The sequence below is a fragment of the Pempheris klunzingeri genome, chromosome 2, assembly GCF_042242105.1.
Source record: "Pempheris klunzingeri isolate RE-2024b chromosome 2, fPemKlu1.hap1, whole genome shotgun sequence".
In the NCBI taxonomy this organism is placed as follows: Eukaryota; Metazoa; Chordata; class Actinopteri; order Acropomatiformes; family Pempheridae; genus Pempheris; species Pempheris klunzingeri.
The window spans coordinates 11,366,308-11,393,956 of record NC_092013.1 but is presented as its reverse complement, the minus strand read 5'-3'; the positions used below and the strand labels follow the sequence as shown (position 1 = coordinate 11,393,956).

At 41.1% G+C, this 27,649-nt stretch overlaps 2 protein-coding genes across 2 annotated transcripts in view; both read right to left on the bottom strand.

Annotated features, from left to right (window-relative positions):
* The window catches only part of LOC139207638 (potassium voltage-gated channel subfamily B member 1-like), a 35,894-nt gene extending 17,885 nt beyond the window's left edge, over positions 1-18,009 (bottom strand). Inside the window, exon 1 of the mRNA XM_070837378.1 lies at positions 17,437-18,009. Within this exon, the coding sequence (XP_070693479.1) occupies positions 17,437-17,991 (555 nt within the window). The 5' untranslated portion in view covers positions 17,992-18,009. The remainder of the gene's footprint in view (positions 1-17,436) is intronic.
* A 2,346-nt stretch (positions 18,010-20,355) lies between these two features.
* LOC139207665 (prostacyclin synthase-like) lies at positions 20,356-27,520 on the bottom strand. Its single transcript, XM_070837407.1, has 10 exons — positions 27,370-27,520; positions 26,631-26,754; positions 25,639-25,814; positions 24,925-25,068; positions 24,337-24,464; positions 23,484-23,665; positions 21,753-21,888; positions 21,284-21,465; positions 20,723-20,874; positions 20,356-20,599 (listed from the first exon to the last, which is right to left on the bottom strand). The coding sequence occupies exons 1-10, from the start codon at positions 27,435-27,437 to the stop codon at positions 20,449-20,451; spliced, it is 1,443 nt and encodes a 480-aa protein (XP_070693508.1). The 5' UTR covers positions 27,438-27,520; the 3' UTR covers positions 20,356-20,448.
* Between the last annotated feature and the right edge of the window lie 129 nt (positions 27,521-27,649).

The window sequence follows — 27,649 nt, the reverse complement described above, 5'->3', positions numbered from 1 at the left end:
GTCCATATAAACTGCATAAGTACCTTATGAGAAAGGAAAGCTTGACAGGTATAACAGTAAGTCAGCGGTTTGGGCTTAGTGAATGGTCAGTGCAATCAATTCAATCAATAAATTCATCCATCCATCAGAAAGTGAATGGAGCTGCTCTCCTCAGCTTCGGCCCTCTGAGACTCTCCATACTGTCCCAGTTGAGTCTGTAGGTTTCTGTCCTCAGAGAGCTGCATCTGAAGCCACAATTGTGTTAATGTAACGAGTCAAGTTTCCCACAGATCACTAACCCTTTCAATTTACATCACGCTGCTCAGTTTACACAGGACTCATCGACTCTCAGCTTCTGCTCTCACAGGAGATGGAGCTGCCCGAGGTAGTTTGACTGATCAGCGTCACACACGGAATGAGGCGGCCAGACGATGAATTTCCAACAATTATGAGCTTAAACCGACAGCTTTAGGTGTATATCATGTGACCGTGCCACTAGTGTTCATCACCATATAAACTAGCCTAACAGGAGAGAAAGCAAGGAATAGAAGGATTATATGGAGCAAATATAAACAGAGTGTAAGAGGAAGCATGATGTACATTGTGCTGATAACATTAATAGCAGTACTAGAGAGTAACAGACCATGAACAGTATGTTATTTCGCACCTCTGGTCTCTGTGCCCACTCAGCTTCCATAACTTCCTAACCTTTAACCTGTGACCCACATCCTCTCCTCTCCTGCATGGCCCATTTAAGAGCAACATGCCTGTACATCTCTGTGGCCTATATCTCACACCAGACAGAGGTAAGGTGATGTGCTCGTGGCTGGTGTCTGGTAGGCGGAGGAAGGAGTGAGAAAAATGAGAGCAGCGAGTAGGTTGAGGCTCTGGCAGTAGACTGGGGAGAACAGGGACTCCTGGGACTGCTGCCTGGAGATTAGTGGGATAGTGATTGAAACTCACACAATCCACCCACTCTGCTCTGCCACACTATCAGCTACACTGGGTCTTAGTGTAACGCAGTGCGGTATACGCTAAGGACAGCATTTAAATTCAGATAAATGCGTAGGACCTTTCCAGGGTCTTTTTTAATGAGAAACCTCTGCATATGTCAGTCATTCGCTGTACTGAGTGGCCACGGGCTCTCAGGTGAGCTACCTGAGGAGGTGTACTGCTGCTCCTAAGGGACTTCCTCTGTGGTGTCATCCTGGCACACATAGAGTCAGGTACCTCTAAGGTGATCTCCTGAGTCTCATATGACTCATCTACAGCACTCCACTATCCAAAGCACCCAAAGCACCAGTCCTGAATGGAATTACAGCAGATGAACATTAGTTACACCTCATTCAGCATACTGCTAAAGTCTCAAATAATTATCATCAATGTTAGCATATAGATACAGCAAGGATGTGGCCTTTGATCCTTTCTCACATCACCATATGTTCACACTGGATTTTACATATTCTAAACTGACTTTTGCTCTTCTCATTTCTGTCATGACTGACAGGCCTGGCAGTGCATCTGTTGTCCCATTTGCATCCCTAGAGTACAACTTTCAGTAAACTACACAGTTGATTGGCAGACAAACCCACACTTGTTCTATCAACAGTGCTACAACAGATACATTTTGAAAGAGAAAGAAAGTATGTCCTTATATTTAGTTTTAAATAGAAGCAAAATCAACTGCAATTCTTTGCTGCGTTGACCTAGAAAAGCTTTTCTTTTCCACATCATCATCTCTCTCTCTCTCACTTGCACTCACTCAGACAAGCATGATAAATACACACACCCACGTACAGTATGTGGTAATGTAAATACAGTACACACACGCACTCATACGGTGCAGTGTATCATGCAGACAGGTGTTGTAATCTGTGTGTGTATTTCTAGTTTAGGTATGAAATCTTAAAACACATAGGGAATTTATGAGTTTGAAAAATATTGTTGCACACGAGGAGCCTGTTATCTATTTTATTCTCTTCTACCTGATGTTATCTGCAGTGAAGATTGTAAACACTGAGTGCACAGCAGCACTGCCACTGTTGGTCTATAGCCTCCCCTTATCGCCTACTCTTTAGTGCTACAGTGGATCTAGATGGAAAAATCTGGGTTCCTGATTCTTTAAAGGTCTATTTGTTCTGTGCCATCAAGTGCAAATGACACACCCATTAAGTAAAAATTACAGTAGCCACTTGGTAAAAACAAGCCCCTGTACTTTTGGACAAAATGCACATGTGGTGCCAGTAGCTAATCTTTACTTAAAAAGAATAGTTTGACAATTTGGGAAATACACTTCTGTGACTCTGTGCAGAGAGTTGGATGAGACGATCCATACCACTCACAGCTCATCCATTCAGCATGAATACCAGCGCCAGCATATAGTTATCTTAACTTAGCATTAACACTGAAAACAGGGGGAAACAACTAGCCCGGCTCTGTCCAAATGTCACAAATCCACCCGCGCCTGTAAAGCTCAGTAATGAGCACATCTGTGTAATTGTTACTAGTTGACTAGTAGACAATTTCTTAGATGCTGTGACTTAGTGGATACACCACAAAGTTTCCAGTAAAGACCTGCGCAGGACTGTTTTTTAATCCCACTACCGACTGTCCTCACAGGATTTCTGATCAATACCACCTGCTCCTGCAATTTATATGTTCCAGACCACCCATCCCTGCCCACAGCAAAGTTTAAACCACCCACTCCCAAAAAATGTGCGTTGGGTCTTGTGGGAGCTGCAGGATCCCAAAGCATTCCTCTAATACATACTAATATGTACTAATAATGTAGCAAAATTTTGTTGTCCTCCTCTGCATTTAAACATTTGATTAGATGTTTGTATATCTTTTGGCTAAATTGTCCCGTTTGGTCAGTCTGAGCCACCATACCTTGTACGTGAGAATGATCGAGTTCAGCTACAGTCATGTAAGATGACTTGCTTAATGTTCATCTGTCCACTTGGTGTTTATTCTTAGTAAACAAGTAGTTATTTCAAGACAGTGTGATCATTGACTCACACAAAAAGGAATTAATTTCTACAGTTTTCTTCCTACAAAAATCCTGCATACAGATTTTTGACCACCAAGTTCAAACTGCCTGCTCATGCGAGATTTGCGCTGGGCCCCAATGGGTTCCACTGCCAATGAAGCCCTTTAGTTGCCAATTAACAAGCAGAGACTTGAGAAATTTGCTTTGTCCCACTATGAAATAGTCACGTCAGTCAAGAGGTTTTTGTATGTATTAAATAAAAAAATATATAACATATAAATTAGTCAGCTTTAGAGGTGTTAGTAAATGGATTTTTTACTTTTGGACAGATCCCTGTTCTAGTTTTTTTATGCTAAGCTAAGCTAACTAGCGAGTGGTATCATTCTTCTTGTCTAACTCTTGGTAAGACAGGGAAGATAGGGAATTTCCCAAAATGCTTTAAAATTGTTTGTTAAGTCTAAATATTTCCTGAAAATTAAAGATAATTGCCTTCCTGTGCTCACCTTTACAAAGAAATGTCAAATTATGTGACAGCACTTCAAGATACACTGAGGTGCACTGGGTACAAAACCACAACCCTCTAACCATTCTCCATCACCAAAGAATGTGATTGGTGTGATAGCACCAATCTCACTCTTCTCACTTACTCTACACTTTCTCACTTTCTCCCTCTTTCTTCTTCCCTTTACATGAAAGAACACCTTTGCTGTCTGCTCTGATGATTTAGAAAAGAAACATACTTGTGAATCTGACAGTCTGCTGTTGGCAAATTAGATGGCTGCCAAACAATGTGAAGTAGTCCAATGAAAAGGTTCCAGCCCGTCACAAACAATCAACTAAATTACAACATCAATGTGTCTATTTAAGGATGTGAGTGTGTGTGTGTTTCATGGAGAGAATGAGTGGGAAAATAACAGGCTAAAAAGAAAATGTGCTTGAAAGAAAGCCAGAGAAAGGATGGGAAACGTGCAAGTTAGTGCATGCATGTGTGTTTGTGTGTTTTTGTATGAGTGTGTGTGTGTATACATGTGTGTGACAGCGTATTTATTTATAGAAGCCCCTTGGGAGAGGAGTGCCATTACTGTGCTAAGGTAGAAAATCTGGTGGGGCTGTACTAGATGTCACACTAAGGTGGCTTCATCACTCCTCACAGGCTGCGCCTCATTAGGATGAATAACACCTTATATAATTTTAACAACCACACCTCTTCTGCTTTGTCCTTCTAAATCTCTTTGTGGAAACACCATTAAAAACACCACAACCTCTCTGGGGATGGTAGTTGTCGAAGAGACCACAATGTCACACTTTCCTCTGTACAGTAAATTCGTACTGGGGTTCTTGTTTTTCATGCAAAATTCCTTCAAATAGTAAAGATAAACTGTTTTTTCACGCTCTGTCATTATTGATTGCCTTGGTTTGAATGAGTTATTCTGTTTCATAAGAATGACAGAGAGTAGGCGGGCACATTGATCCAGAAATCGAACTGAACTCCCCGCGACCATTTCTCTCTCAGCAGACAGACACACTGCCTCGGTTCTGGTAACGGACAGATTGATCCCCGGTGCACCAGCTGCTCATTTTGGGTCAACACAGGTGAGCAGAGAGGCGAGAAGATCACAACAAAGCAAAGGCAAGAGCTTTTCTCCCTGCGCTGGCTTAATCAGTGACAATCATTAGAGGTGGGGGACTCCCACTCCCACTCAAACCAACCAGACCTCAAGAGCCGCACCACCTCTGTGAACCACCCTGGGATTTCTTCAGAGAGCAAGCATCAGAAGCTCTGTGTGGGGGCTTGATGATCTCAACCTCCTCACACTGCAGAGGATCGCTTGAGACATATAGTGGGAAAGGTTCCCTCTTTATACGTGAATACATCTCACTCTGAATGTGAGCTTTACAATGAGAAATGCAGATGATGACATTTGAACACAGCTCCCGTGTTTGCTATTCATTCTCACTTTATTTGCTAAAGAGCAGGAGCTATTGAGTGAGACCTGTCTAGAGAACAAAGGGTATCTCTCTCACCCATCTGAATCTATTCTTGCTGACATTTTCCCTCAGTCACATCATGTGCACAGACTCTGCTTTACTCTTTTCATGCATAGCAGCTCATTTAGAAATTGTATTTGTCTAGAGGGAGATAAACTCTATGGAAGCCCACAGAGAGCTGTATGAAAATTATAACAGAAACTTTAAAATGAAAATGTATTTCCACAATAGCATTATAATTATCCACATATGTATGTCTCATTTGAGAAAAAGGAAAGTAATCCAAATTTTCACAAAGGCGGAAAGGCATTCTATGACTAAATGAGAACAGAAAAGCTGTTTGACATTTCAGTTTTTACGTTGTACCCCGCTGTACAGTGGACAATATTCAGATGTTAATTCAAAATGAAAATGCAATCTGTCAGTCCTCTCATCAAGGTAGCTCCTCAATTAGGCTCATAATCTGCAGCAATTGTTTTCTGCTCACCATGAGCTAATCTGGCAAGAGAACATACTTATAATCTGTTATAAATTGTATATTCTGTAGGATGTAATTCTGATAAATGATAAAATGCCAACCCTTTTGATTTTTGTGCTCCACTCCCCACTGTTCTTCTAGAGTTTCAGTTCCCCTGATTTTTATTTACTACATGTATTAGAGATGAAATGTGCTTCTGGTGTGAACAGCCAGGCTACTGGTTGTGTCCTGCCTGCAGAGAATGATTAACGTCCTAACTGAAGACCCGCCTTGATGAGAGGATCGACAGATTGCACTTTCATTGTCATTTTGACACTAAGAGAGCATAGTGACACGTAAATGTAAATACATCAGAGTAAAGTAGACTAAAGTAAAATTATGATGCCATTGTGAAATTAATTTTCATTTTCACGTTTACATTATTATGTCAATATAGTCCACCATGGGCTTCCATATAAACAAATTGGAAATTAAAAAGGTTGTTTTGCTTACTGTGCTAATGTATCTAAACATGCCACCAGCGCCTATCAAAATGATGTATGGAGATATGTTCAACACAAATGTAACCTGAACCTTTGTTTAATTCAGCCTGTCTACCATGACAGATGCCCCACAGCGAGAGACTGGAGGTGATCTTGTGTTAATTGAACCCTGTTGTCGACTGTTCGTCCATGGGCTTTCAGGTGTTGGGTTCTGTATCAGGTTCAGGTAATTACTGTTCCTCAGTCTGGCAGCCGCTGTGAGCTTGTGTTTGTTAGTGTTTGAATCTCTACATGCTGTCTCACACTGCTCGCCTTGTATTTGTAGAAACACTTTGGCACAGTCTCTATTGTGGTGAAAACATCCAGGCAGCTCAGAAACCACCATCATTTCAGCCTAAGAACACAATCTTTTTCACTTTTTTTTAACAGCACCCCTTTCTGCACAACAACAAACTAAGGGACCATTACAGTGGAATACTAATGACTGTATATGTGTTTAAAATAAACTATGCTCAGTTATTCAGAACGTTTTGGAGAAATTCTATGCCAGACAGCAGAGCTGTTCCTGAAAGGAAATTGCTACAGTATAACTCACAACTCAAAATACAGCACTGCAATCTCTTTTGCCAGAAAGCTTTCTCCGTCAACCATCCCAAATGACCAGAGGGTATCATGGTTAGGGAGCAAAGACTTAAGAGTGGATGTAAATTTAGCACCTAACAAAATCAGTTGAGCTCCGGTACTGTAGAACAAATAAAAGAACAAATCTGTAAACTTCCTCAGTTACCGTGTCATTGCATTGAGCTTCTTTACTATTTGCTTGACAGCTAAGTGACCCTGGATGAGGTGCACATGACGAAGGCAACTGGTTAAAAATGCACGAGCGATCTTTTTGTTCTCCCGTCACCAATTGATGACACGCAGCCTAAAACACGTGTAGCTTTTGACTTTGGGTAAGAAGCCAAAAGAGTAACATCAGAGATCCGTGCCATGCAAAGGAAGAATCTGTGAAAGCCCAGAGATGGATTACAGGCTGCTCAGAAAATATATCTGCTGTCAGAAACCATATTGGTCTGACTACAGAATTTCATTGCATTATTCAGCCATGCCTGTCATTCCTGTACGGGTGGCTGGACTACGACCTTTTAGGTCTCGGCCTGTCGAGTGAGCAATGAAAACCTTGGTCTGGTGTGCAACTGTAGCTTAAGAAGTTAGGTTCAGCACGCAATGGCTTTGGGTTCTAATGTCTAACTCTCTGGAAACTTCTGTTTTACTCTGCAGGCGACCACTCAGCCCCACACCACTCTACACCTTCTTGAGTGATGACCTCTCACTGACAGGCCGGTCTGAATAATGAATGAAGGTCTGCAGCAAAGTAGTCGTGTCTCTGTTCCCTTGCGATTGACCTCTCACCTTTTTAAATGTCAGCTTCAGTGCGGACTTCCACAGCCACAAACCCAGTTGCACCAATGTGTGAGGAATATAAGGAAAGTCAGATAAGGCATTGTACTAAAAATAAAGCATGGATTTTGTAGGTCTGTCAAGCAGAGATACTATGCAGCGGGAGTGTGTGTGAGTCTGTGTGTGTACATGTGTAGCATACAGTGTTGCCCCAGCTGGCTTGTGCGATAAGCTAATGTAGCGTACTGGATCACCTCTCTCCATGGAAACTGCAGGGCAATAGAGAGGCTACAGTTGAGTACTTTGTCCTAAAATTATATGCTCCATACTGCAACTAGTTGAGAGGAGCCATCCATATGCTGGTAAAATGGACTGATATATTAATTATTTATCATTTCTTATTTCTACCTGCTCAAATCACAATACAAATTTTTGGCAGTCAAATCCTGACACCTCAGATACTCACAAAAACTGCTTTCTACAGCATGAGCTGAATCCAATTCCATAATTTATAAATCCTTAACACCTAGATGAACATCTTTCTAAACAAAACCTTGGAAACATGCCAAACCAATTTTAGCAACTTAGGGACAGCCAAAAACAGCCAGGAGCATGACACTATTGCACTGCACACTATTACATTATTACCTTGTTTCTTACACTTTCAGAAAACACAGGAAAACATTAGCATTCTTTTGGAGTCGTGTTTCAGTCCACCTGATGAATTTAAGCCCAATATTCACTTTCCTTTTAGTTCTGCTTTTGGTCTCCACCAACTGTTGGTTTATCAAAGCTTTTCACTGAAAGCAGCTGTTTGCTGTGGCCCTAACACAGCTCTGATGACTGAACAAAACCGGTAAAGTTGTGGACCAGAAATCCCAAAAATTAGCTGAAAGATGCTAAAATGCTCCAAAGAGTTGAGTGGAACTGCAGAATTGGATGATCTGTGGGTTCATCATCACAAGTGACCCCTTCCACACGTACACACATTTGATCCAGTGTCAATATAAAAATATTGATTATTTTTGCTTTAAGAGTGAGACATTGTTTGTATGATAGGGATTTTTGATTAAAGAGTGCTTCTAGTTTAACATATCCATATTGGCTAAATCACATTGCTATGTTCATGTGCAAACCTCATAACTCTAAATTTAGTGATTTCCATATTATGACCACAGATGGAGAATTTCATGCTCTTATACAACCTTTAATCCAATATAATCTTCTCCCCATGCATGGTGTTCTTACCGAAATTAAATGTATTTAAACATACATGAAGATTTTTTTTTTCTCCAAAATGTAATCTTCTCAGTCAAGGTTTTCACCTGCTTACAGTGTTCAAAATCTGTGAACCAATGTACAGCCACACAGGGGAAATGAGATAATGTACAGCCAGCCTGTGCATTAGGTCATGCAGTCACATAATTATTCAAACATGAAAGAGGCCCAGAGGGAGAAGACTTTAGCTGGCAGGTAAAGTGAGCAGTCTGTCCATGCTGGAAACGCAGCACTTCCATCAGTGAAGGAAGTCATTTATAGACTACAGGAACAGAATCATGTTCTTTGAAACAGAATTCATTGGTAATGTCTGAGATAATGGAAGAGAAGTGCCAGGGTAAAACTTCAGTTCCTATCCATCAACAGCACATTTCAACAAGATCTCAATACATTGAAGAGCAGTAAGATAGATTTCAGTGGGAGCTTAATGAAAAAGCATTAAGCATCCAAAGGTCCAGTTGTCAAATGCAAAGGAAACTAGCTCTAATGCAGTGTGGAAGCTCTGATTGCAATATAAGTCTTTGAAGTCTCGGAAAAATCATTTCGGCTCAGCAATTAAGATGCATATGGAACACACTCAAGCCAATACACAAACAATTTAATCCTCATCTCTGCAGTTCACAGATGGGCAGATTTTCTCTATCGATTAACAGCCACTCTGGTAGGATGTGCTACTTCCTTAGGTAATGTTCCATTCATGTGTTTCTGCATGCTGATCAAAAGGCTTCAAAGGCATGTTTTAAATCAATAGTGCTATTGTCTCTCTCAATTTAGAGTAGAGATTCATTAGAGTCTGTGTGGCTGTGATTGCACAAGAGTGAAAACAAAAACAAAAGAGGGAAAGCATGCTAGCACTTTGCTGTTCCATTCGAAGCCTTTCAGTGTGTCAACTTTACATCTGTGACCGTGACATGTAATGTCATGGGCATTAAAAACAATTGGTGATATTAGTGAATTAGTGCAACTGTCAGTATATGGATGTTCTGTGTGTAGTTGGTGTAGATTTAGGATTTATTCATGGCTGCAAAAGGAGCAATTGGTTTGAACATGGACTAAAAAAAGCAAGAAAAGGAATTGTGCATGGGTGCTATGAAGATAGCCATTATCTCCATGCATATAGATGAATAAGCAAATATATTTATAGATTTCTTTCTATATAAAATTAGAATTTGTACATTAATTAGTGCTCACATGCTGATTAGGTTACTTAGACTGGAATAATGAGAGGTGTGAGAACAATAGAAGAAAACAAGAGGGCAAGAGGGAGACAGAAAGACTTTGGTTCTCTCTGTGAATCTGCAGTCGTCGTGACTCTGTGTAAGCCCAGTTGGCGATATATGGCACTGCAATCAGTCTGGCAACTGGGAAACTGTGTGCCATTGATTTATGGCTATTCAAAGCTCACCTAAGCACAACGGAAGAGTTGCTGTCACCCGGCAACAACCCTTGACAACAACTCATAAAATACACCCTGTTGGATAGCCTGTTAGCTCACATACAAACACAAATACAGTAATAGAAAGGTAGGGAGGGGAAGAGTATAACACAAAGAGACAGGGGATTCTCTCAGCTCCATTACTGAGAGCCACTGCTGAAAATAACAACAGAGGCCATAAAATCATAGTGACTGCCCTGCCATATCTCCTCTAGTCCCACTGCACACCCCGCAACACTTGACTGGAGGTTAGCATGACTGACTGCATCCCCTCATGCAGAGCTATCAGGAGGCAGTGGTCCGTAACCCTCTCTAATGGCTGGTCAGGGTGTGTCCTCACTCAACCCTGCTTGTCTTACATCTTAATGCCTTTGCCATCGATTTCCTCTCATTCTTACAAAAAGTCGTCTGCATATGGGGTGAATGTGCAGCGGGTAACAGAACACAGTGGATATCCCCACACTGAGCCGTTGCCTCGACGCACAAAGTAATCTCAAGCTTCACAAACAACAAAGCAAAGTGCTTACAGTGAAGTCAATCGGGCATATCTGATGTGCGGTAAAAAGTGCAGTTAACTGCTTCTAGTCATAGCGGCCTCTGGCTCACTGAGAGGAGAAGTTTCCATGCAATTAGTTCAAACAGCCTCTGCCAATTCAAAAGGACTATGTGTCAGTTTTTATAGCTCAGTATCCTGTTCTGGACCAAAGCTTCAGTGGGTAGAGAGAGCGCTGCAAGGATTTTAGGAGGTAGGAATTCAAATTCCCAGAGTGTAGAGGTGTCAAAAAAGTCTGTCAAGTGAAAGCTGTACGTGTCAACATTATTTTTTTAGACTTTGTAAAACTTAACAGGAACATCCAGACCTGTTCTTATTCAGTTTAAGTTACAATCACTATGTTCAATCAACTCAAACGAGTTGCACTTTAAAACGTAATGTCTACTGTATAGTCATAAAATTCGTATTTGACTTTACACTATGAATTTTGCAGTTCAGTGATTTGTGTTTTCATTCTCACACAACATCCTCTATCCCATCCCATGCCTGGAATGGATTACCAATCCAATTTTGTGTGTGTGTGAGTGTACGTACGTGTTTGTTGTTGCTACATAGTGAGGACCACAACATGCATTTTACTGGCAGAGTGAGGACATTTTTGAAAAGTGAGGACATTTTGCCCAGTCCTCACAATTTGAAAGGGCTGTTTTAAAGTTAAGACTTGGTTTTAAGGTTAAGGGTGTGCATGTGTGTAATTGTCTATGTTGCATCTCTTCTCGTCTTTGTTTTGTTTAGTGGCATATGCTTTAAATTAAATGCATATACAGCTGTTAAATGCATTTTATTTCCACACAGATAACGACAACATTACACAACATACATATTTATTTTCTCATCTTTCTAATTTCTGAGATGTCACTTCTAGCCACAGTGTTGAAATGAAGTCATTTAATTCCAACTAATTCATATGGACTCAATCAAAAAATATGCTAATTTGATCAAGATTCTGGATGACTTGACTGTGAGATATGTGAGGTACATTTTTACTTTTAAGCATTTGTGAAATCAACTTTCTTTAAAACTGACAAACGTTCAAAACATCTGAAGCCTAAAATCTCAACTATCCTCATTTAATATTACAACATATAATAAAACAAGATATCAATTATTCATCACTAAATTAGTATCAATCAAACTAAAACTTCAAAATGTTTATAAAAATTGGCTAACAACCTTAACATGATTCAGATTTCGCTAAATCCTAATTGGTGCATGGAAGTACAGTGAGGCAAAAAAGTATTTAGTCAGCCACCAATTGTGCAAGTTCTCCCACTTAAAAAGATGAGAGAGGCCTGTAATTTTCATCATAGGTACACTTCAACTATGAGAGACAATATGAGAAAAAAAATCCAGAAAATCACATTGTCTGATTTTTAAAGAATTTATTTGCAAATTATGGTGGAAAATAAGTATTTGGTCAATAACAAAAGTTCATCTCAATACTTTGTTATATGCCCTTTGTTGGCAATGACAGAGGTCAAACGTTTTCTGTAAGTCTTCACAAGGTTTTCACACACTGTGGCTGGTATTTTGGCCCATTCCTCCATGCAGATCTCCTCTAGAGCAGTGATGTTTTGGGGCTATCGCTGGGCAACACGGACTTTCAACTCCCTCCAAAGATTTTCTATGGGGTTGAGATGTGGAGACTGGCTAGGCCACTTTCCTTTACACGGATCAGTTGTCCTGGTCCCTTTGCAGAAAAACAGCCCCAAAGCATGATGTTTCCACCCCCATGCTTCACAGTAGGTATGGTGTTCTTTGGATGCAACTCAGCATTCTTTCTCCTCCAAACACGACAAGTTGAGTTTTTACCAAAAAGTTCTATTTTGGTTTCATCTGACCATATGACATTCTCCCAATCCTCTTCTGGATCATCCAAATGCTCTCTAGCAAACTTCAGAAGGGCCTGGACATGCACTGGCTTAAGCAGGGGGACACGTCTGGCACTGCAGGATTTGAGTCCCTGGCGGCGTAGTGTGTTACTGATGGTAGCCTTTGTTACTTTGGTCCCAGCTCTCTGCAGGTCATTCACCAGGTCCCCCCGTGTGGTTCTGGGATTTTTGCTCACCGTTCTTGTGATCATTTTGACCCCACGGGGTGAGATCTTGCATGGAGCCCCAGATCGAGGGAGATTATCAGTGGTCTTGTATGTCTTCCATTTTCTAATAATTGCTCCCACAGTTGACTTCTTCACACCAAGCTGCTTACCTATTGCAGATTCAGTCTTCCCAGCCTGGTGCAGATCTACAATTTTGTTTCTGGTGTCCTTTGACAGCCCTTTGGTCTTGGCCATAGTGGAGTTTGGAGTGTGACTGTTTGAGGTTGTGGACAGGTGTCTTTTATACTGATAACGAGTTCAAACAGGTGCCATTAATACAGGTAACGAGTGGAGGACAGAGGAGCCTCTTAAAGAAGAAGTTACAGGTCTGTGAGAGCCAGAAATCTTGCTTGTTTGTTGGTGACCAAATACTTATTTTACCGAGGAATTTACCAATGAATTCATTAAAAATCCTACAATGTGATTTCCTGGATTCTTTCCCCCCCATTCTGTCTCTCATAGTTGAAGTGTACCTATGATGAAAATTACAGGCCTCTCTCATCTTTTTAAGTGGGAGAACTTGCACAATTGGTGGCTGACTAAATACTTTTTTGCCCCACTGTAGCTTACATGAACATCACTGTTTTCCAACTGTGCCCCACTCTTTTCAAAACCAGTGAGACAAGTGCAGAGATGAACAGGCAGAGATCTCTTGTGAAATAACCTAAACTGCTCTAACTTTGGCAGAAAACTCTGTCCGTGAATGCCTACATTTCTTTTCAGTAAACAAATTGAGAAAACATTTTTTCAGGACCTTTACATTAAGCTACGTCTAGAGTTTCCAAATCCCCTGCAAGTGTGATTTGAAGGGCGACTATGATTCCTCCAAGACTGAACAGCACCTTAGGGAGACATGAGCAACAGGGGCATGCTGAGACATGCTGTATTACATAGGCCAGTTTTATTCACAACCCACAAACCCTTACTCCCACTGGGAAAAAACTCATGACATGGGCATTGAGCACATTCTGTCCTGTATCAACAAGAACTCATCTATCATTGATCAAATGATTACCAGCAAGTTTTTCCTGTATTTCTAAGGGTCCATGTTGTTGTGCTAAATTATTTAGTGCCATGGTAGAAATGCACACTCAAGTTGGTCTAAAACTATTCAATAACACCTCAACACACCTAAAACTGGCTGCACACATAGTGTCCTTCACTGTACTTTGACATGAAAAATGGCTTGTCCCAGACCAAGTGCTGCTGTCTATGTGTATTTTTGGGCAGGTTAAAACTCCAAAAGGTCCAGGATGAGGTGACATCTGGAGCTATAGATATTCTGGATCACACCTCCTCTCTCCGGCATTAAGCCAAACGTTATTAATGTGCAATTAAAATTTCATCAGCACTGAAAAATAAATGAGGCAAAATGTGTGTTTGGGAACATGCCATTTCACCGATGCAACTCTTCAATTAAGCCTCAGAAACAAGACTGCACTTAAAGGCTGCCATTTAACCTCAATTTGACATTTTCACTCTTCTCTGTCTCATATGGAAAACTAAACCACAAGGAAATTGGTCTGTTTGTCGAATAACAGACGCCTCCTACCACATCTTTCAGTGAAGGTTTCAGGGCCCCTTAATTATACACAATGTACAGTATGTGCAGTTTGTGTGTGTTTAGTTAGAAGAGCTTACAGGCTAATATGACCATAAATCATGTTCCTACTTCTCTGTTTCACTGTGTAAAGAAATTCAAGCTGAATGGCACACCCACAGCTGGAGAGAGACATGAGCTGATGCATTAATGTGCAAAAATGTATGTAAAGAACCCAAAGGCACTTTGTGAGGTGGAAACTGTGCTTGTTAAGATTTTTTAAATGAAAGTAATAATTACAAAATATTACATAAATGCAAAATGTAGCTGATTATTCATTAATGAGTGGGCCATAGACCATGACTTGGGCCTACTATGGATTTACAAAGTAAACAGTGGTAACATTTAAAAAAAAAAAATCCCTAATAAATAATAAAACCAATTAGTTGGTCATGCTCCTAGCCATATTTCATAATTTATGGTCCTGTCAGCTAAATGAACAGCAGCTTAGCTATATTACATAGTATAGGCATAATAATTGCTCATATAGACTAGTGGAAATCAGGCGTGTGCTTAAAAGAAACCAGTGAACAGCTTAATGAAAGATAACATTTAAACTTAGATTACAGTGTTACCAATTGGAAACAATCAGAAGTATTAATGAGTCAGCAATCAAACTGCTTGCTTTGCAAATTTGAAATTATCCAACAAGATATAACGTATAATAATCTACTTTCAAATCCTTTGTAAGATGTTTTATTTGTATGGCATGCAATGTGGTTCTGTGTCCAGTATTAACAAATGTGATATCTAAGGCTAGCCAGCCCTGTGAACTGGTGCAGTAATTAGTTGCTTTTAAAAGCAAGGAAAGATATGATTTATTGTGAAAGTTTAGAGAAAAAAGCCTAATAGGTAAAATGATCCAAATGTATTTTCTAATGTCTGATAAACAGACCAGTCTTCATCATTGTTTTGTCTCTCATATTAATCAACATGAATGTTGTATCAGTATCTGTCTCCATATCATGTATGTAGACCACAGCAAGTCATGTTGGGGTAGAATGAGCTATAGAGCACTAATTACCGCATCTCCATCAAATCAAATATGGATATGACAGATGTGTTTTTGCACTTTACATGGATTTGTATATTACATTTGAGATCATCTGGTGTTATCCACATTAAGATTTGTGTGTATGAGAAAATAATGTTATCAGTATACAGTGGCAATAATAGAGGATCTAGAATAGACCCTTGAGGAACCCCATTGCCACTTTCATGGGGGTTTGCTTTAATATCAGAGTTAAAGTTATTACCATTATTAGATGCAACAAACCAGCTTTTATCAAAATCAACCAACTGAAAACACTGAGACTTATTAAATAAAAGAATGACCAACAATAAAAACCTTTTGCAGATCAGTGTGTAAGCATTTGATTATGCTTGTACAGTTTTCTTTTTTTTTTTTTTTTAATTCTACTTACTTTTATTTTAAAAGGGCTGTGGCTGATATTATGGTCTGATGAAACCAAAACAGATTACAGCTTTCTAAATTACCATAGAGTTGAATCAACACCTGAAATGTGTGGAAGATGTATTACCATTACAGTTTGACAGAAAGGACGACTAAAACACATTTCCCCGACTTATTTTCCTGTCTCATTTCTCTGATGCCAGGAGGCCTGCCCGTCAGCATGAATACCAGAGGGCCTGGTGTTGGATGATGCATTGTCTGCATAGTTAATAGTTTCAGAAAACTCGAGAGAGAACCTGAGGGGTACTGGATGCCTTGAATGAAGTATGTCCTTAAGCAATGTGATTGAATAATTAAAAAATAAAAATTAAGGGCTTCGGTAATTCAAGGTCACTGACGAGGCAGGTTCTTTCAACAGATGAGCTGAATAAATTATGCAGGAACCCCTGCTGAAGGAGGTGTTTGAATTTTCTTTGAGTAATGATACGACCATGATATCTTCTGGGGCTGGAGTACCCGGTATGCTCAGGCATTTTGAACCGAAACACCAATGACTCATGGTGCAAATATTTTATACTGCAATTGAAAACATAAAATTGAAATGATCACTGAAGGTGTATGTCATCATTTGTTGAACTTTTTCTCTTTTTCACTCTCTCTGGTAAATGTAGTGACAAGATGTTGAAACAACACCCAAAATCCCTTAACGTGCAGATTCCCAAAACAGTATTTAACAGTTTTGATTGAATATTGACCCAGTCCCATCTTTTGCAAAATCACTTAAAATGCTGTTAAGAGGACTAAATCCACTGAACTGAAATAGAGAAGTACTCTTGTTCCTGGAGCGTGAGGTATGAGCCCATTAATGAGCTGGATGATTGAATACTGGACTGAAAATAAATCAGGGGTGGCTAATGAAGCCAAGAGGGGGTAATTGTTGAAAGGAGGTAGGCTTTATGTGATAGTCTAAAAATATATACTTTGTACAGTGGAGTTTCTTGCAGCCCTGACATGGATTAAACCCTAACAATAAGTGTCACTCTTTTCATCCTCTCTGGTGTTTCCAGTGAAAAACAAACATTCAATAATTACCGCAAGAGACCAGCTCCCAGACAATACTGGCTTGAGAACAAGTATCTGACTGAAACCAATAAAGGGAGACAATAAAGGCTGACATATTTTCATCTGAAAAAGCACAAACAAACATAAAAAGGCTTTTAATTGACTTGCCAGAAAAACAACACCTGAGTCTTTTCTTCCCAGGAAAGAGCTCCAATTTAGTATTATTGATTTAAGTTGAGGAGCAAAATTAGTTTCCAAAGTCTATTCACTACGTACTGATGAATGAGCAAAGGGAAAAAACAGACAGATTTGAGCAGAACAGAACCTGTTTCTCTCAGTCTTTTTGCTGCCTGTCCCTCAGCTACTGAAAATTACAGATTAAAAGCACAGGTCCAGGTTTAAAGAAAGTCAGACATAAGATCAAGCCAGTTTTAGAGAGAGATTTCTGCTCGCCTTGTGGATGTTGAACTATTGAACTATTTTCTAAAATTAAACCCTATTCATTAGAACAAAAATCTACTCAGCTGCCTTTCCTCTTCGTTTTGTTGGAGGAATCATGATTTAAAACTTAAGTAATATGGGCCTGCTGGTTGTATGCCAGTGCTCCCCTCTCTCCGGTTATTTTCTCTTGATCTGCCCTGCTAATGTGGCAATAAGAAGAGCTGAGCTGGACATTACCTTAGCAGCGAATGATGAGCTTGGCTTCTCCAGGAGGTCCCAGAGTTTCTTCCTCTTCTCGGAACAACATGTGGTTGTAAACTCCTCTCCTCCCCTGTCCCTCATGTTCTCGGCCTCTCTTTTGAGCTCCTCGTTCATCTGCTCCTTCTTCTGGTGATACCTGGCCTGGCAGCAGGACTCTAGGTAGATCTCGTCGATGCCCCAAAAGTCCAGCTCTTGGCTGAACGAGAGGGCGCACATTTCCTCCATCATGTGCAACTTTCCAGTGCGGTAGAAGTTGAGAATGGAGGTGAAGGCGCCGGGGTGTCTGTCGAAAAAGTACTCGCTGTTATCCAAGGTGTAGTCGTCGCATATCTCCATGATTGAGTCGTGGGTGCTGCAGTCTCTCAGTTTGCCCAGTCTTGTGCGGGGCAGCCTGTCCAGCGTCCTCCACAGGACTTCGTGGATGAGGCCCCCAACGTTGAGTTTCACCCGGCGGGTGTGGGTCTTGCTGCGGATGATGTCCATCGTATCCGGCGGCAGCGACGTGCCCGTCCGAGGCCCCGTTTTCATCATCTTCACTCAAGTCACTCGGTCACTCGAAAAGACTGGAAGATACAGTCTGCTTGATTAAGAAGACATAGTTCTGTAGCTGACCGCATCAGGGTCCCTCCGCGTTCCTTCTTGTGGCTGCAATAAAAGGGGGGAAAAAAAAGAAATTATTTAGGCGCTGTTGAGCGCGCAGTGCCGGTGTCCTACAGTAGCAATGTCAGGTGGTTTATCCACTCATCAGAGGACCAAATAGATATTTTAATCAGCTTTAAGAGGCACAGCCGCTTTTCTTGCTGACAAGGGTGGCGGTGTGGCGGTGAGGGGGGCGGGGGTGAGGGGAGTGGAGAGCTGGCCAATGATAAACTGGACTCTGCTCGTGTGCGCTGTCCAGTGCTGAAACGCCCGTCTGTCAGTGCGGAGCGGCCGTCTGTCGCTGTCCACACGCTCCGGTGCTGAAGGGGGCTCAGCTCGGGCTGGGACAGAGATCGGTCCCGATCCAGAGACGAGCGACGGTTGTGGATGAGAAACGTGAATGTGTTTCCCCAACTGTTCTCTGGAGCGACGTTAAACTGGACTAATACTAACACCGATTATCAACTTTGATTAAGACCCCTTTAACACATTGAATCATCCCCTGAGACCAGTCTGTGATTTACAAGTCTAATGTGGTGTTGTGTTTGCGCCCCTCGACTTTCACAAACAAACAATTACGCCAATTCATAAAGTTGATTTTGCCGAGGGAAACATGCCATAGACAACATTCTTTTGCGCATATCTGAGTCATGCAACACAACTGCATTTTGGGGAGATGTATAAATATATCATTCTATATCTGATACACCCACATGCAGCGTGCAGTCAAACTAGTGCAAAACAGAGAGAAAACAGAGAATATCAAAGTCAACCCAAGCGGGCTGTAAACCCCTATGCTATAACACTAAATGAAAAATCAATTCAAACATGATAAATGCATATGATACATACTTGTCCCCCGTAAATCCCGATTCACCTCGTAGTCGGACACGAGCAACATTTCAGGGGTAAAACCGGTCAAACTTGTTCCGTCCGTCCAGGTCTCCGGCGCTCTGACGAGTGCTGCTGGAGGCATCATGAGCTACGTAGCGACATGATGGTAAATATAGTTTTTACACAGACATCAGCATGCGTGTTCTGCCCTGTCCACCTCCTCCCGGCGCGAATCAACAAGTAAACTCTGGAGAGCACCCGCCTCTCCTCCGCTACCTGCTCACAGTGCGAGTGCGTGCTGGCCTGCGCCTGTGACTGCGAACGGGATCCTGCAGGAGCTGATTTCACTCGGGCTCCTCCAGCGGCGCAGCCTGTGTGAGTTTAACCCTCACGGAGCCAGCGAGCCACAGCTCAGTGCATCTTCAGTGTATTTCTGCTTTGTACAGCAGTGTTACAGGCCAGCAAATAATGTAGTGGAGGACCCCACATCCACGCACAGAACTGGATCAGAATCATTATATGAAGGCACTATAGTCCCATATCTATTACAGCAGAACTGTTGCTTAATAGTAACGAGAGATTTTTAAAAAGCATCACACATTCAACCCACTATTAAAGACAGATGTACAATAGGCATGCTAGGAATATTCTAGTAGTTTGGTGTGCCTGTGAATGCTTGCTAAACTGGAATATATTTGTTCTGTACAGCTATAAAATATCTGTACAACATATGATGGTCTGTGCAACAGTACAATTCAGTCCTGGCAGAGACAACCTAACTGTCTTGGCTCCATAACACATTCAGGTTCAGTGGAAATGTCACACATTAATCCCCCCAGAAGGACTCCCACGATTATACTGAATCCAAAAGTATTGAGGCCTGATGTTGTCCATGATTGCGCCCTAACTTTGTCTGCACCATTTAATCTAGGCTTAAACATGATGTGAACTGACAGAAAAAGCTAAACTGTGAGTGGAAATCAGAGCATGTTCTCTGTTGTTCACAGGTCTATGTGGTCTGTGGTGGATCTGCTCCTGCAAGTAAGACATCAGTTGCTTTCCAAAGCACACATACATCTGAAATTTCCACTCAGCTTCACTCTGCAAACAGCGGGCACGTGTCAGTGTGACAGATGTGTGGTGTGGCCGACTGTTTACAGTACAGACAGTCCCCTCATTACGCTTTGCTCTCTATTTAACATAAGGAGCCATGCTCCTGTTACAGCTCCTAAAAATGACGCCTATGAATGCAAAGTCAAATTTGTTCATGCTGTGTGGTGCAGCATGAACAAATGTGAACCCATCACTTGACCTAAAAACTCCAACTCCAAAACTCCAATAGAAATTTGACAACACAAGATTATAAACAATGTATTATTTACATTTATTGATAAATAACAAAATAATTATATACTACACAATATAAATATGGAATACAAAAATACACAAAGCATATTGACACTATAAACAATGTGCATGTGTTGAAATGTTCATAAAAGGCGTGTTTTTAAAGTCCTAGTGTGTTTTCCTTGGCTTATATCGGACAAACAAGTCCCCCTCTGGTTGTAACATCCCAAATCCATAACGACTGGCATTTACCGCCGGCATCCCGGCATTTGGGTCACACAGCTCCAAATCATAGTTAGTCAACACCATGTAAACAAACCTGAAGAGTAAACACGGAGAAACACACGAAATTAGAACACTGAATCAGGAATTAAAGCGTGAAACATTTTGAGGCCTAAACTGGTGGTGAGGTTATATGATGCACTAATTCTGGGACACTCACTGTCTGATGATATTGATGGCAAACTGCTTTCCCACACAGCCATTGGTCCCCGCACCCCATGGCATGGTGTAATATTTCAGTCGCCTCCCTCCTTTATAAAAATCTCTCCTCACTGATCCATCGTCATTCAGGAAGCGATCATACTTGTATTTCTGGAAATCAAACATTTTTCAGCAGACATTAGATGCAATCAATTAGAAAAGAAGGGTTTATCTATGAATATTAGCTCAATCATACAGTTTAATGTCTATCTGCCTAATTTCTTGTGGCCTGAGTTTTTACTCTCCCACGCCTATAAGCTATGTTTCTGTTCTCGTGCTCGGCTAATCCCTCAATGGTCCACAGCTCTGGGTTTGACCTCTCACTGAGTAATCGAGGGTCAGCTTTGTGTAGGCGTTGATTCCACCTTACATAAACAACAACAGATGCTAATTACACTTAAGTCTGCCTCCTGCTAATCCCAATTACTACTATTCCTTTTGGCATTACGGGATGGCTTTTGATAGAGTGAAGTGGTTGGAAACTGGAAATGTGTTTCTTGAACACGACTGGACAACAAACCTGTGGCTCAAGGTAGATCTCAGGGTCCATTTGAGGGCTGGCGAAGGGAAACAAGCACACCCTGTCTCCTTTCCTTAGCTGGTACTCTTGGCCATCAGCCATGTGGAGGGTCTTTTCCTGAACTACCTCTCTGGTGATGAAGGGGGCAGCAGTGAGTCTAAGTGCCTCTTCCAAAGCGCTATCTGGGCAGGGGCAGAGAAAAATGCTGTTAATACCAGAAAAGGAGCTGCAGCCTTTCCCCTCAGGAATATTTCTTAGGAAATGTTATAACAAGTCTGGTCTATTTCATACTGTAATCCATGCCTGGATTTATGAACTCCCGCTTTTTTAGATTTAACAAGTTTTCTTTTCCTTTATTCCACTATTCCTTTGCTATAATTGTACTTTTGTGCACTTCATATGTTCAAATTTCATACTATAGACGACAGTATATGCTACATGCAGAAAAAAAAAGGTCTGAAGTGCTCACCAAACACAGGTGTGTTCACAGGTCTGTCGAGCAGAGGGCTCTCTGAGGTTTCCATCTCCCTCGTCACCGCCGTCAGAGCCACAGGATTTGTCAACAAGTAGCCCAACAGCCAAAAGGCAGCAGGACCGACATTACCCTGGAAACAAGCAAAGACTCACATGACGACAATGATAAGGTTGTCTTTCTCACTCTGGCGTTGTATAGTGACAGCGCAGGTGGTTATTTGGTAAGAGCAAATAAAAACATCACATGACACCCACAGCACTCAGGTCTGTCTTTTGTTAGAATTGCAGCAAAGCACACGTTTCCCTTAAAGTTATGTTCAATTAGATAAACAAGCCTAATGAATGTTTAGTGCTGACGAGAAAAAAAAGAATGGCCTCCTCTCATGTGTCTGGGATGAGAGGATCCATGCTCTGGATTGTCTCACTACTGGCAAAGCGCAGCGTGGTAATGGTTTACTTAAAAAGGAAAGCCATCGGAAACCTGAGGTCCCCTGCCATCTGCCTGCATCCAAGGGCAGGACACTGAAACTATTTAGTTTTATGGCAAACCACAGCGCTGTCTGCCAGGACTAGACACTTAAAATGGTGAACACTGAAGAAATGTAACATAGTGAAATTACCACAAAATTGCCTCTTAAGTCACTGCAAATACACTACGCAGTGTAATTAATGCTTACTTTATGACACATTAATACTGATGATGATCAAGCTGGTTAATCTATTACAAAATGCGTCACAAGAACATGACACTATCCAAACTGCTGGTAGATGTATCACAGACCTGAGTGTGGGAAACCTTCCTTAGACACACAACTAGTTTACTGCGTGTTTGTAAAATGAACTGTCAAACAAATGCTCTCCATGTCCAAGTACATCATACAAACAAATGTTCATTTATCTCACTTAAATTTCAAGGAATTTCAAAATGTGACTCACTGACGCCTAGAAGTTCTGACTAAAATAAAAATCCTAATAAAATGGAGACAAACAACGGTGACAAGTGCAAAGAACGGTGAGCAAGCAAGCTGCAGGGTAAGGCGCATGCTGAAGTAAATATCTGATTAATGCTTTTGATGCAATAAACCCCTCCAGCAGGGCTGTAGGCAAGACTCTGTGAGTCAATATCAAGTCCACTTATATGTGAGTAAGAAGTCCTGACCAAATTTAGACCAGCTCAAATCCCATTAAAGACTATAATTAATACAACCAATAACCTACTTTCTACCTTGTGAATGAAGAAACAACAGTAATTTTCTTTAACAGGGGAAGTGAGGTTTTTGATGTATTATGCAAATTATTTGTAGATATTATATTTGTTTTATTTTCATTTTGATGCAAGAAATTGTCTTTTTGAAGTCCAACACTATTAAAAACTATTCTCAAGATTAACTGTGTCCAGTTATGATCCTATCTAATATTCATAAAGCCCTGTCACAGCTTTACACTGAACAACAGCAGAGTTACTGCTGTGAAAACAGAGGCCAACAGCACACTCATGTGCCAAATGAGAGAACTGCTACTGCACCTCTATATCTCTACCTCTCTGTCTCTTTGAATTCAAGTCTCCCTGGAGACATGTGGGTCAGAGACAACCTCTCGGAGACACAGCGCATCAAGTTCCTCTGACTGAGCAGCCAACTTGCCTTATCACTACCGGCGATCACCAAGTGAAATTCTTGCTTTGTAAATAGAGCACAGAATGTCTTTCTTCTGACGTCCTGCTCACCTGTGTGGCCCAGAGTTGCATCAGCACGGCCTTTGTCTGCGTCTCCTCGTTGGCCCCGTCCTGCTGCAGCAGCCGCCTGTAGGCTCGGAGCCAAGGGCTCAACCCCGAGTCCTCACTCAGACCTGCTGGAGCCAAAAGCTCCCACAGTCTCAGCCGAGCACTCTGGGCTGTACTCTTCTCCTCTGTCACACAGACACACATCATAAAATAAGGAAGTGAGCCAGCGAGTCACAGAAGAAACATAAACCATCTAGCTCTGGATGCTAATACAAGTTATACCAAATACATAACATATATTATTGTGCCAAGGAGGTGGGAGAGGGCCATTATTTCAGGTATGACAGGCACAACTGGAGGCGGTAAGCAATGATATTGTAATTGGCCATCTTCCACGGGCTGAATGGGTGGAACAAATGCAATCATGAACAATGATGCAGTACACAAGGAAAGGCAAGGCCTGGGGAAATAAGGTGTATTTGGTGTAGTGACAATGAGGTGAGCTACCAGGACAAGTTAGGTCACAGTCTGTGGAGGGCTGTGATGATGAATTGTGAAGGTCTCTAAAACACATAAAGAGGCTCCTAGACACTATGTAAGCAGCTGAGTAAGTAAAACTCGCAATGGCAACCACAAAACAAATCTGAGGGAGCATCCATGGATGATGTCATACCACGTTAGAAGAAAAACATAGTGACAAATGTAAAGAGAGAGGACACATAACATGATTCATGTCTCGTAATACTGATGATCTAAATCTACACTTGATGCACGTGCATCATAACTTGTTTTTTTTCTGTTCATTTCATCACAGTGCTCTCAGATTTATTATCAATTGCGTTTTCAGCATCAATACCTGGCTTTAGCGTGCCTCTGGCCATTTTGGTCAAGAGATCGTCAAACTTCTTGTACTCCTCATAGACACTTGAGGGATCTGTGCTGTTGTTGTTTTGTTCCACTCCAAATAGCGTCAGGTACCCCGCCCTGCAGAGAAAGGAGAAATACAAAGTGTGGGAATGTGTGGGACAAAATGGGTTGACAAATGGTGACCATTTTTGTCTTGATGAAATGATAACCAGCCCACACACATTTTCCATTTGAAATCACGCATGAGCAACCCCCTTTCAGCTTGTATTTTTCCACCGGCAACAGGCAGAATCCCCACATGGTCGATGTCACCTTGTTGGGGTATTGATGTTCTGATCTACTCTCCCCTTTATTTACTCAAAATAAAGACAGCTACGTTTTAATTTACATTTGCTTTGCCGAAACGCTCAAAGGTGGCCTCAAACATTTATGTGAAATCGTGTCGCCATCCTACATTTTTCTTGCCGTTTACAAACAGAGGACCAGACGATTGGCTGCTATGTAAACTGTTTAGGTGAACTCTTTTGACATGAATGAATGAAGAGTGTGGGTGTGTGGGGAGTGGGGGCTTTCTTACTTGAACAGTAAGCTGTAAGAGAAGTCGAACAGTCCCTCCACTTTCCAGTCTTTCTGGTTCTGAGGCATTTTGGCTTTCAGCAAAGCCTGCAGGTGTCTGCTTGTGGTGCTGTTGAGGACGGCCAAATTCATTCCCAGAAAGTGCCTGCGGACACAAAAGGTTGAGGCGATGAGGGAAGAAAGGACCAATTGTTGTTCCACGTGAGGGTGTCCTGTAAATCATGTCACAATGATTTATGATGTTGTGGAAACATTTATTTTAAAATATTAATAACCTAAGTAATTAATATTTATATCTATGATACTTCCATTATCCTGTTAGATTTCTGGCATTACATTTGGTTTTTGCACCCTATTCATTGCACCCTTTCCATTTTGTTCAAATATTGATCATAATGTACAACTCCTGAAGAGGACAGTGTGCCGAAACGTCAATCTTTTAAACCCTAAAATGAATAAGTTAAGTTCTCTCAGTTATAACTAATACAAAAGTGTATAGATTTTAACTGAGCAACAACAAAACAAGAAGCTCTAAAGATAGATTTCCAAAAACAGGAAGAAATTTCTACAGAAACATCCACAATGACACTGCTCATTAGATACTATTCATGAGACTTGAAAGGGTGACTTTCATTTTTACATGGCATGAATGAAATGAAAACGAGAATGTACAATACAAGCTTTCAGTCTGGAGTGGAAAGTCACAAGGTCGTACTTTTTCATCATTGCTTTTGCTTTAGCCTGATGGTGATGAGGCAGCTGCAGGCTGAAGATCCTCTCCATGAGCACCTGTGCATAGCGAGTAAAGTCCAGGGAGTCGGAGTCATTGATGACTGCGTCGAATGAGTGTGGATCCAGCAGAACCGTCACGTAATGCCCAGCAGCACGCACCTGTAGGTCATCGACGCAAAAGTGAAAATGCATGAGGTTCATACAGGTATAATGCAGTTTCTTCATGCTTCTATGAGTATTTAACAGTTTTAAACACCAAATCACCAAATGTACCCACTGTACTACAGAGAATTACATGTCTGATGAGGTGCAGCCTTAAATCTTTTAAATGAACACAAAAGTCAGTATCACATTTCGTGAAAGATGATTTGTTAGTATCACTCACAAAAAAAAACAAAAAAAAAAACCTTTTGTACTTTGTTTCAAGATAACTGAAAATCAAAGTGTGATGAAAATTCATGTTGGTATCCCCAATCCACTGTTACATGATCATAAACACAGTCTTTAATCTTGTAGTACATGTAGTAGCACTGTCAGCCTTTTCCAGATTGGATTTTATAAGATTAAAACAAATCTTATAAACATATATAAACACTTTTTTTTCTTTTCCTCTGCCGCAGTCCCTTTAAATTTAGCACCAGAACGGACTACAAAACAGTCACTATTATCTACTGTAAAACTGCATTACACTTTGGGCACAACAAATGGCAAAACAATCTAACCCCAAGGTCCATTTAGTAGCTGTTCTTGGGCTTTTGATTGTTTCATATAATCAGCAGACGGAGTTTGCGCAGTTTTAATGGAATTGTAATCTTTAAATCTACATTTTTTTCTGAGCAGTTTAAAGGTTTTGAAGCTGAACTTCATGGCTAATATCCTGATGAAAACCTTAAAAGTGCTCAGAAAAAGGAATATTTAAGAGGTGAGATTGATTTCAAACATCATCACAATCATCGTCAGGTTTTCTCTACTCACTGTGAAAATGTTGCCATGTTTAAGCTTCATTCGATTCAAGAACTTGGAAGCATCTTTTCCAAATTCAAGTGCATGGCCTAACCAGGGGATAACTCCTTTGTCTAGAGGCGGCTCCCCCTTGGATCTAAAAGGAAAATTACAAGTAAATAGTTAAACTTATTTTGTGTACCCTGATGACATGACTGTATGAAGGGTGGGGGTCACTAGGAAACATACAGGACAATAAACTACGCTGTGTTTCTGTCTTATTTGACACATGCATAACCTTTGCTGTTCCAGCTTCCACACACAGTGCAGTCTTTGTATGACTGAACTTAATCATGAGATTAACAATAACAATAACAGTACTAGTATTATTAGATCACAGACTCTTTTGTAATTCATAATTGCCTCAAGAGAAAACAAAAACCAGCGGGGTGTAAACTTCACACTGTAGTAGTTTAGCCACATTCCTTGGCAGGAACAACCCATCACACCAGCAAACGCTTGGCGAGTGCTTTATTATCACCACCACAATGAATTATTTATAACCTCCGTAAAGGTAGCGTCTAATTGATTTTAAACCACCCACGGATTTACATTAGAAATGTTCACAGATATTAACCCACAAGAAAATAGCTGACAAAGAGTACATCCTTTTCAAAAACAGCATTTTCCCTGATTTCCCTGTTCCAGACGACTAGTACAGTATTTACAGTCTGTATAAAGGTTAATACAAGAGAATCGAACAGCAACTTACCTCGATCTGTGTGTGAGAATGAAATACAGCAGGACGGCTTGGACAAGCAGGAAAATGGTCCAAATCATTCTCGTGTGTTTATTTCCGCGCTCCGCAGTCAATTGAGTCCCTTCAGCCCTCACGTGGCCTTTTATGAGGTCTCCTCACCCAGTGACGTCACTCATAACGCAAACACACACACACACACACACACACACACACACACACACACACACACACACACACACACACACACACACACACACACACACACACACTGACATCATAGCTACGACCCTGT

Excerpts from the sequence above, each read along its gene's own strand:
- LOC139207665 (XM_070837407.1), bottom strand. The coding sequence starts at position 27,437 with ATGATTTGGACCATTTTCCTGCTTGTCCAAGCCGTCCTGCTGTATTTC. Across the intron at positions 21,466-21,752 it reads TGTGAACACACCTGTGTTTG|ATAGCGCTTTGGAAGAGGCA; the intron begins GTGAGCACTTCA and ends GCCCCTGCCCAG. Across the intron at positions 20,600-20,722 it reads GCCATCAATATCATCAGACA|GTTTGTTTACATGGTGTTGA; the intron begins GTGAGTGTCCCA and ends TTTACTCTTCAG.